General features: G+C 45.7%; 1 protein-coding gene across 2 annotated transcripts; it reads right to left on the bottom strand.

The window, feature by feature from the left end:
• Positions 1–985: 985 nt before the first annotated feature.
• On the bottom strand, positions 986–10487 carry map3k2 (mitogen-activated protein kinase kinase kinase 2). 2 transcript variants are annotated; one of them, XM_069722095.1, is made up of 17 exons: positions 9584–10487; positions 9051–9123; positions 8401–8519; positions 8112–8152; positions 7926–8025; positions 7726–7839; positions 7362–7458; positions 7076–7206; positions 6500–6579; positions 6258–6322; positions 5971–6063; positions 5646–5885; positions 5410–5558; positions 5121–5252; positions 4853–4982; positions 4563–4740; positions 986–4250 (listed from the first exon to the last, which is right to left on the bottom strand). In XM_069722095.1, the coding sequence occupies exons 2-17, from the start codon at positions 9103–9105 to the stop codon at positions 4031–4033; spliced, it is 1944 nt and encodes a 647-aa protein (XP_069578196.1). In that variant the 5' UTR covers positions 9106–9123; positions 9584–10487; the 3' UTR covers positions 986–4030. The 2 variants fall into 2 exon arrangements, with proteins under 2 accessions (XP_069578196.1, XP_069578195.1); XM_069722094.1 differs by having other exon boundaries at positions 10152–10487.
• Positions 10488–10903: the final 416 nt, after the last annotated feature.

The following is a 10903-nucleotide window of genomic DNA, read 5'->3' as shown; positions in this document are numbered from 1 at the left end:
TTGTAAAAACTTTGAGTTCATATTCTTATTTATTTTATGAACTTAATTATAATACTTCTACAATGATGGATGGAATTTTTCTAGATCCAAACCTTTGGCTCTGGCATGACACAAAATGACCCACTCAGGAAAAAATGCCACTAACACACCAAAATGCAATAAATATCTTTTATTGTTTTCATCGCCAGTCATAATTGTTGTAATTATGAACACAGAGCTGTCGCAATACTCCAGAATTTTGCCAAAAAACAGCAACCATTCAACGGCACCGCTGCGTCTCTCAGGACCCAACCATGCATAAAATCTCCCATTTAAAAAAAAGTAAAATAAAAAATATATATTAAAAAATTATGCGTACCACTGATATACAGATCTGATATAAACAGGCGTATTGGTCACAAACCAATTAGAATTATAAACATGGCTTCTTTTACAATACACAGAGACCAAACATGTCGGATATAAGTACTTTTCTTTAAAAAAAAAAAACAAGGGTGGTGGGGAGGGGTACAATTTCATTTTATACATTTGTACACGATTTTTTTGTTTGTTTTATTTTTCCGTTTTATTTTAACGTTCTCAACCCTACAGTCAGAATGCTCAAGGCATTTCGGCCGCAGTGTCCAATGAGCAAAATCTGCAGTAAATGCACATTTACACATACAAATTACACACACACACACACACACACACACACACACACACACACACACACACACACACACACACACACACACACACACACACACACACACACACACACACACACACACACACACACACACACACACACACACAGGAGTGGCAGCAGTGGCTCCAGACACTATTGAGAGAACTACAGGTGTATCTTGGCGTTTGCAGGTGACAAATACTGGTACCGAAGGGTTAATCCACTGTGGTGAACGAGGCCACCTGGCGGTCAAGATGAGACGTTACATTCATGTAAAGTTGAACTGAACCACACACACACACACACACACACACACACACACACACACACACACACAGTAAAAATAAAAAAAACAGTCTTTTAAATGTGCAAAGAAAAGGTCGCTGAACCGAGCTGTGCGATTGACAGCCGACGAGGAACCGTGAAAAAGCATCAGTGAATAATCGATAGTGCATAATGGTAGTGCGTATCAAGGTTTACCAGTGCTGGCGGCGTTTACAGCTCAGCCTCCACCTGTATCAGACATTTTACAGTGAGCCGCCTCAAACTCAATACAACCACAAATGCTTCCATGACGACAGGCTTACAACTTCCTGTTTTCTTACCACTATGAGGATGCATCATGACAGTCAGAGAGCGTTTAAGTTTCCACAACCCGTGTGGATCAACCAGCCAATCAGACGCGTGTACCACAGAGCAACAGAGGCCTGAACCTTTCAGACCTGTTTAAGTGCTTTCAGAGAAAATGTGTGATGAAGGTGATGATGAGCAAAGCAAAGGTGAAGAAATCCTTCTGCCTTTAAAAGGGGCAATCTGTAAGTTGCAGCTCTTTAGTACCATCTAGTGTCCACTGAGGGAAACTACAACAACAGCAAATATTGTAAAGTCTTGCTGTCAGGACTTTAATGTGTTAAGTGCCATGAAATAACCTATGTTGTGATTTGGCGCTATATAAATAAAATAAAGTTCAAATGGAACATTTATTTGTACCAACATCCGTCTTCTGGTGGATAGAAGCTGCAATCTTTACGTACCGTTACAAACATATGAGAGGCGGCGCCACTGAAGCTCGCAGTGAGAAACCGGACCAAAAGCCATTTTGTTTAACCTTGTTTGGATGTGTGGATGAGAAACGTTTAACTTTAGCTTCGGTGTGCTTTTCTGTCTCGAAGGACTGTGGAGAAATTAAACCAGAGCAATGCAGCCGAGGATCTACCAGCAGTTTCCAACAACACTCGGCCTGCTGCACTCAGCCTGTAAAATGTTGCGCATTTCTCCTTTAATTAGCAGAAATATTTCATCACTTGCTCTTCAGTAAGTAGAAAAGGTTTCAATATCTTCTGTTAAACCATGCAGCTGCAGCCCCGCCCACAACAACCGACTCTGCTCAAGTTACTGACTCACATTATTATTACTACGTGTAAATGATTCATAATCTGTCTTCTGCAGGTCACTCAGTGTGTTTGTCCAACATCTAATATTTAAGGCATTGCATGAGCCCTAAATCAGCAACGGGCTGACTGGTAAGGATCAGGTGTGTTATTGATCGGATGAAGAGTGCTGATTGAACAGAGTCCGCCTCTCGTCTAATCGGCTGCCGACAGAGCTGCCCAGGAACCAAAACACAGAGTCGGTCCCGCTGCCCGGTGAGTAAATATCTGCGGAGGCGATGCCGTGAAGCTCGGCCCCGCAGGGCGCAGCGTTTGTGGTTCGGCTAAAGTGACGAGTTAACTTTGAAGCGTTTGATTTGGCGGGAACAGAGACTGCAGAGCTGAGTGACGCTCTGAGAGACTGTAAGCTGTCGAAGTGCATCAGAGGCTGAAAACTAAAACAAATCCAGACATGGAACAAAACAAGAGCTCTGAATGGCACAGCGGCTGCAGAACACGAAGGTACCGACTGCAGCTCGTGGAGCAGGAGGAGACGTGACGGTGAAACAGTGAGCAGCTCGTGGAGCAGCGGGAAACGGCCGAGGTCGAAGCTCCTCGAGTCGTCCACGTTTAGTTTGAAATAAAAGAAGCAGAAGTGCGAGTGTGAGTTTTCTGCAGCGCTGCCTGAGCGCTCCTCAGATGTTCACCTCCTGCTTCGCTGCTCTGTCATGACAGAACAAACCGTTCACATTGTCTGAAGACCGACCGAGATGTCTGCAGCATCTGAACTGAAAAACTCGGTTACTTATTTTTAAAAGATATTTCCAGATTAAATACTTTAGTTGAATTTAGTTTTAAAACTGACAAACTTTTATTTAACTTTCTGCTTCCTGGAACCTCAAACCAGAAACTGATCTGCCATGACGAGAGTTCACCTGATCTGACTGTTGGAGAAGCAGAGGTGAGAGGAGTGCATCCCAGAGGCTGCGGCAGAAGTTCTGATCCTGGTCTGAGTGCCATTCAGCTGGCGAATCCAAAAACTCACTCGCCACACTTCACTTCACTTCACAGCACGGCACGTCTTCCAACAGAAGGTCTGAGGGATTTTTGGTTACCAGCCAGAGGAGCCGGTACAGCAGGCAAAAACACAGAATGAGCTGAGCTGAGGTGGGAACCAGGACGATCCCCGCTTAGTACCAGAAGTCCCTGCTACAGAGGAGGCAGAAACGGACATTAGAGCTGAACTGAGATCAGCTGCAGTTGGGCTAACGGTGCAAAGGCAGTTTATCCAGCAGCCAAAACAACACTGAGAACTGTTGCAACTAAGAGCGAAACGCGGGACTCGTTCCTCCACTGCGTTAAAAACAGAAAAGGCACACGGCAAAGAAGGAAGATGAGCGAAGGTCACACTAAAGCAGACAGCGGACGAAGGATGAGGGCAGGTGAGTGGAAACTTCTCACGGAGTGTCCTCTGCGTCTGGGATTTAGCTTCGTCTATAGCAGCGGGCGCAGGTCGTCACCATTGCTCTGGGTTTTGGCAGGAGACTACATTCTGGGGTCGGGTCAGCGAGATGGGGAGGGGGGGGGGCAGGGCCACTTCAGAGTCAGGCATCACTTCCTGTAGGTCCACAACACCAACACGATCCCACGCCAACACGTTCCAAGAGAGAAACCGTACAAACATAAAAAAGGTTTTCAAAGAGTCATCGCTTCAAGAGGAACAGCGCCACCCTCCGTGTCTGAGAAAATAAGGTGCAACTTGCGGAGAAACATAAAATAAAACTCATGTCCTCTATGGCAGTCTCATACAAACAGAGACAGGAGGAGCCAGTACTCGCCCCCCTGCCTGAACACTCCACCTTCTTCCAGCCAGTTCTTCCTGGTCCGATGTGGTCCGAGGCGGAGGGGGCGGGGTCAGAGGGGGTACCGCCTCATCAGGTAAGGCCATGTTTGGCAGTTCGGCAGGCGGGCGGGGGGGCAGGTTCAGGGGTTAATGTACAAAGATGTGCCTCAGTAGCTCATCCGCAGACGGGCGCTGCTTGGTCTCAACGAAGATCCGTTTAAGGAACTCTCGGCAGTGGTCCGACACATGGGCGGGGAGAACCGGGTTCGTGGGCTGGGTGGCAATCTTAAAGATGGCTGCCATGGCCTCAAACTCTGCCCATGGAGGTCGCTGCGTCAGCATCTCCACCACGGTACAGCCGACACTCCTAAAGGGTGAAATAACACGTTTTTAACGGGACGTTCACACAAAGCTTTCTCGGGCCCGAGACGAGTCCTTTACTGTTGTGCATCTCTGATACAGAGTTTGATTCAGATATATTTCTATATGTACCTGACACACTGAAATATCAGCTGCAGTTACTTGATGAAAAAACTGAATTAAACTTACTGATAACATGGAAACTGCAGAGACACGGCCCAGTTTCTCATTGAAATGATCTTTTGTTAAAATTCTTCTCTAAATACTAAATCAGGCTTAAAGTACAATGTCTACTATATAGTGATCTGTGTGGCCTCACCAGATGTCAGCCTTCCTGCCATAGCCTTCTCCACTGATCACTTCCGGGCTCATCCAGTAGGGGGTGCCGGTCACCGACTTAATGCCTGTTCCTGACAAACAGATGGTCTGCAGCCGCCTGCTGGCCCCAAAGTCCCCCAGCTTCACATTACCCACGGAGTCGCGGAGGATGTTGGCCCCTTAAGGAAGAGGACAGTCATTCAGCTGCACCTTCAGCTCCACCTGCATCTTTATACTCTGTGTAAGAGTTTACACTGAAATCCAGTGGCAGCCAAAAACACAGCAAGATACCTTTGATGTCCCTGTGGACGATCATGTTGCTGTGCAGGTAGGAAACGCCCTCCAGAATCTGCCGGGTGTAGCGCCGCGTGACGTTTTCCGTCAGCGCTCCGTACGACTTCAGCTGGTCCTTGATGGAGCCCTGAGCAAATCATCAGAAATATCTCACTACTGCCGGCACCAACGCTGAGGAACTCTCACCAGAAATGTTTGCTGAACCATTTCATGTTCAGCCAGCCGACTTTTTAAAACAGTTAGTAAATGATGAATGAGCACTCACTCCGGGCATGTACTCCATAAAGATGGAGAGCGTTCGCTCCATCGTGTCTCGCAGACAGCCGTAGTACTGGACAATCCGCTCGTGGCACAAGTTCTTCAGAAGCTGGATTTCACACTCCAGCGCGCTCACCTCCTTAAAAAAAAAAAAAAAAGGGGGAAAAAACGTGAATCTTTTCCTGTCGACTTGATATTTCAAACTACAATACATCATAATCCAGGGTTATGCGATGTATAATGTGAAGCAGCAGCAGGATGGAAACACAAGCATTCTTTCAAACCTTCACACACACCTTGCTGGTCTCGGGACTCTCTGGGTCAAACTGGACCTGTTTAACTGCCAGTTCCCGTCCAGTATCGGCGTCATAACACAGGAAAACCCGTCCGAACGCCCCCTGACCCAGAAGCTTCCCCAGCCGCCAGTTGGTTGGAGCACGTGGAGCTGGACACAAAGAGACACCACCGATATTGAGCACACAGACTGATGTCTTGTGCACCTGTTGTATATGCAGATAAAGCGAGGACTCACAGCGGCTGGGTGGACTGATGTCCATGACCGAGAGGGTCGGTGTGGGGGTTGAACTGGGGTTTGGTTCAATATCGCTGCCCCTCCTCGGCCTCCGGGCGGGCCCAGGGGCCTCTTCCAGGTCGGGGGTGAAAACGCTGCTACCGCTGCTGGTGCTCGGCGACTGCTCGGTCGGGCTGAAGCTGACAGGTGAGCGGAAGCCGTGAACCTGCGTTCGTCGAGCCCGAGGGAAAGTCTTCCTCCCTGCACGGACGATCAGGATCGACAACATTTTTATTTCACTTATACAGTCGTACTCTTTGGGTGTCAGTCTAAAAAAATTACCCACCGTCACTGTAATCTTGAAGACCGAAGGGAATGCCGTAGCGTCGAGGATACGTCCCCCCTTTCCCTGATTTCTCGAAGACTGGGATGTCGTACTCTGCAGAGAAAAAGGAGCACAACTGTAAACAATTTATGATGGAAGCCACAAAAGAGAAGTCGCATCCAGCAGCTGCAGGTGAGTGGATTGAATTGGACACGTTTTAACTTATTATTTCAGCAGATAAAGCAGAGAATGATTTATTATCAATTTCCTTTTCTATTTACCAGCTACTAAATGTTTTGCCCACTTACCTGGAAAGTCCTGGTGGTTGTCTGGGTAGCTCTGTGCTCTGGGCATCCTGGACTTTGGGTAGTCACTGCACAACATTAAGACAAAAACAAAAAACTACAATGACCATCACACTTTGTTTGGTCAGTTTGTGCAGCACAGCGCTGGGTTGTCTCTGATTATGTATAACTGACAATTACATCTTACAACACGGGCCAAATACTTGATGTACAACAACATATATTTTAGATTTTGTCATACTGACCTGTCTAGTGGGCTGTCTAAAGACGGACAACTTCCAGAGGCCGAGTTCTCCGGACTGCTCATTGACAGCGGGTCCAACATCTGAAAAGTAAAATGAATTCAGAGAAAGAAACTCGTATACTCTCAAAGTGCCTTCACTTTAGGACCAAATTTTCTATGAATTTCTAACATGAAACATGAAAAATGACATTAAACAAACTGCCTGCAATGGGCCACAATGACTTGCACAGGTTTTTGGTAACCACAACTATACAAGTGTGTTGATTGCACATGTGTGAAACAAGTCTATGTACCCAAACACACCATGTAGTATTTAAGGAAAAAATATGTGCATCCACCACTTGCTCTGCTGTGTGCACCCGGGGCTGTTTTGGAGTATATCAGGGATGTAATATTTCCCCCAGAGTATCAAGTACACCACAAAATCCAGCGGTCACAGCAAAGAGATACTTAATACTACATCCGAAAATGTTCAGCGTTTAATGGAAAGTGATGGTTTCCCGACAAAGTCGCTGGTCAAAAGTCCAACATAGCAGCCATAACAACCTCTACAGCCGACAGTCCTGAGTGTTGGTACCTGGTCCATGCTCTCAGGAATGAACTCCCCTTCGCTGTTGATGCTGGTGAAGGAGCCGTTCCTCGCCACCTGCTGGAGAGCGTCGGGAATGTATCCTGGAGGAGGAGAGCTGCGGTCTGTTGAATGGGAACCTGAGGTTGGATGGGGAACAGCATTGAAGAGAAGATGACTGACAAAGGGACGAACTTGTGTGCATCAGAGTGAGAGGAGCTAAATTATCTCCTAACTTTTAAGTTTGCTGCACCTCTCATTAAAACCATTCATTTGACCAGGAGACATTATTCACCTATCAAAGCCAGCATGCTTTTCTTGTCTACAACCCTAAATCCTGTGTTGTCCAGCTCCTCATGGGACGGCAAGAGGTCCATGCTGGAGGAGGAGTTCTGGACAAACAAAGAAACAAAACAGGTGTTTTTCAGTTCATATTGTGTGATAACAGTCTCTGATGAAAAGATTTTAAATGTTTTAAAGTTTGGAGAAACACAGTAGAAACACGGTTTCAGACAAACAAGTTTTTGTTATTAAACCTTACTGCGTACGGCAATCACGATCACAGAATAAAATAACCGTATGTACAATTGTCTATACGTATATATTGTGCCAAGTATAAAACTCAGCGTTGAAATCATGGAAGAGGATTTTCCACTGACTTGAGAGGAGATCTGGAGCACCAGAAGGATCTTCAGGCTTTTCATGTGAACACTGCGATCCAGCAGCTCTATGGCCTTGTCCAGGTCGTCCTGAGTGGTCAATGGAATCACCAACTGCAAGAGGAAAAAAATACTTTTGAATATTCAACGTCAGTATTACAACACGTGTTGTGTCATTGAGGCCCGTGAAGTCTTTGTACCTCATTGTTAGTATAGTGAAGGTCCATCGTCTGACCAAACGCCACTTTTGCTTTTGCTCTCAGGTCTTCCAGCTTGACAGGTCGAGGGAACTGCAAGATCCTGCAGAGAAGAAAGGTCAAAGGTCAGAAAGGCACAGTTGGTTTGCACTGGTAACATTAAAGAGATGAACCTGGTCAAAACTTTACCTCTTCTCCCCTTTGAACTCGAACTTCACTCTCACATCGTTCTGTTGGAAAAAGAGACAAATTCAGCAACAGCTGTAAAACAGCCAGAGTAACATGCACTCAAACAGCTTTAAAAACCCACAAAAAAGCTTCTCCAAGATTTCTTAAAAAAAAAAAAAAAAAAAATCATTTCAATGAGCATTTTTAAACCATCTTGATCTTCAGTTGCATTTGTGGCATCGAAGGATCAAGGTTTTGACTCTATGAGCCTCTCTTCTAGCCTTTCAGCCGGAGTATTAAAAGCGGTTACCTGGTTCTTGGGGGAGGAGGCTTTGGGTTTGCCCAGGTCCGACAGGAACATGGCAGGACGGCTGGAGCGGTGCAGTTCGGCCAAGTCCTGCATGATCGAGTTCAGCGCCTCCTGCTCATCTGTGAGACAACATGACGGCAGTTTATTTAGCAGATTTTGCTGTTAAAATTGATAAAACTATACGATGGCAAAGAGAGAGTTATAAAAAAATTACTAAAAACACCATTGTAACGAGACAGAAAATTAAATAATCCAGATGGTTACAAAAAAACATCTGCAAAAGACATATTTCAATCTCAGAAAAATACTGTTTCCGAGAGAATAACAGCATATAGATATTTTGGGTGAATTTGACTCGATTCAAACTGATGCTGTGAAAAACAAGAATCAAAATTATGCCTCACAATAATAAATGACTAACTTTTCCTTCTTCACATATCGCAAACTTTAAATTTATAAAGACTTGAAGAAACGCTGGAAAGTACTTTTTTTAATGATTGTAGACGTGCAGTAGGAGAGCCATTGTTCTTGGAGAAAACACATTCCTTGAGCTGCAGTTTTGACAAAAGATGGAAGTTGGCTCACTGCCAAGCAGTAACACTACCTCAACACACGCACACGCATACGAACACGCATGCATACGAACATACCCATCATCGTGGCACGGGGATTGACCCAGGAGGCCAGGAAAGAGGACTCTCCCATCAAAGGGATTCCTTTCTCCTGAAACAGCAAAAGGACAACGTGACATGCAGTTGATTGGAGACGTTTAAATAGCCTGAGGCGGCTGATTGAGCAGCAGATCTATAAAGAGGGACTCCGAGCCAGAAACCACCTGCACTGGGAAAGATGTGGGGTAAAATAAATATGCATAATAACAATAATTTAATCCCAAATTGGTGTCATTACAGTGATTTTAGAGGAGAGCAGAGTGGCAAACTGCAATTAAATTATCCTTTTTTTTTTAGGTGGTCATGTGAAAGTCGGTTGAGTTGAATCATATTTAAACAGCTTTATAAACTGAAACACTACAAACTGATGGTACATTTTGATTGTAAGATCTTAACCTGCAAAGTCATTTCTAGCTTTATCTGTCAGATAAAAACAAAAAAAAACAAAAAAAAACAGAAGTATAAACTTGGATGTATAATTAGGTGTATTAGTTATTTATTATAAGTCTTACTGTGCAAAACGCCACCGTCAGTATGAACAGACCGACAACAGTGAGTGAAGACTGCTGATTGGTTGTTGATGATGAGAGGCCGTCGCTGATTGATCAATGTCTGCTAGTGACGTAAAATCTGACAATTCCATCACATTAACATGATCTTAGCCCTTAAAATGTCTCAGCGGTGACATTGACGTGTGTGATGGACAGCTGGACATCAGCACCACGTTGACGTGTGTGATGGACAGCTGGAGATCTGATATGGCCTCCTTCGACAGACAACCAGCTGGCTTTAAAACGAACCCGCTCACGTTAGCCGAGTGAGCAGCAGCTGTTGCTGGTCCGTTTAACGCGACGGACAACAAAGTGAATCCGCTTCACGGACGAGTTCACGTCTCGAAACGAACCGGAACACATCACGAGCTGCTATGCTATGCTAAGCTAAGCTAAGTGGCTAACGCTTAGCCTGTCGGGCCGGGGAAGTTGTGAAGCTAAGCTAATGCTACTCCAAGCTTCGCCTGCTCTGCACGACCAGACCGGGTCCGGAGGGTCGAACCGAGGTGCTCCGTGTTTCCCGTCGTACCTGGCGGGTTGACCCGGTTCGTGCTCACTCACTCATCCACAGGGCCGGTGACCAGAGCCCCGGGCCCCGCGGAGAGCCGCTGGAGGAAGCAGAAGTTTGGCAGGTCCGCTCCCAACTTCACTCGAGTCCTGCTGGGCCACGACGACGAGGCCCGACGGCGGCTGCTCAGCCCGCGGCGTCTCCGGGGAGGGAAACCGCGACGCGATGGTTCGTCCGACGAAGTGTTTCCGTGTCTGTGCGGGAGTGAAGAAGCCAATTTAATCGACGGCTGTCATTTCGTGGGACTTCACAGCCCGGTTAACGGGAGCTCCGCTCGCTGTTGACCCCGCCGTCGCGTCAAGCTAACAGATAGCACATAAACTGCTACCGGAAGTGTTTACATTTTGCTGACAAAATAAAACACAGAAAAGGTCCCGGCGTGAAGAAAATAACATTTTGTATTTTATAGCGACAGGTATTAACCGGAAATAGTATTTTTTTATTTTTTTATACTTGATACACGGTATTTCCCCCAAACCTCGTTGGAGGAGTCCAACAAAAACACAATTTGTGATGTCAGAGAAATGTACGAGTTTCCTTCATCATGACTGAAACATGTCAAATCAACACATTTGGGAGGTTTTCTATTCAGTTCAGCACTGACAACTCTATTGCTGAGTGAACTTATGATTTGTTTGGCATAGAAACACAGGAATAAGGAGGCTGGGCTGTATTTTCAAAAAGATATATGATAAACCCTTGAATTATATAGT

Source organism: Brachyistius frenatus, unplaced genomic scaffold, assembly GCF_029030835.1.
Source record: "Brachyistius frenatus isolate BFR_SWC_R1_liver_20210118 unplaced genomic scaffold, ASM2903083v1 Contig_282, whole genome shotgun sequence".
In the NCBI taxonomy this organism is placed as follows: domain Eukaryota; kingdom Metazoa; phylum Chordata; class Actinopteri; family Embiotocidae; genus Brachyistius; species Brachyistius frenatus.
The sequence above is the reverse complement of the archived record's forward strand: the minus strand, read 5'-3'. Positions and strand labels throughout refer to the sequence as shown.

What these genes read in the sequence shown, in the direction of transcription:
- map3k2 (XM_069722095.1), bottom strand. Translation starts at nt 9,105, where the DNA reads ATGGGAGAGTCCTCTTTCCTGGCCTCCTGGGTCAATCCCCGTGCCACG. An exon ending in GAGTTCAAAGGGGAGAAGAG is followed by an intron (nt 8,026 to 8,111) that starts GTAAAGTTTTGA and finishes TCTTCTCTGCAG; the next exon opens with GATCTTGCAGTTCCCTCGAC. An exon ending in TTAGACAGCCCACTAGACAG is followed by an intron (nt 6,323 to 6,499) that starts GTCAGTATGACA and finishes AATGTTGTGCAG; the next exon opens with TGACTACCCAAAGTCCAGGA.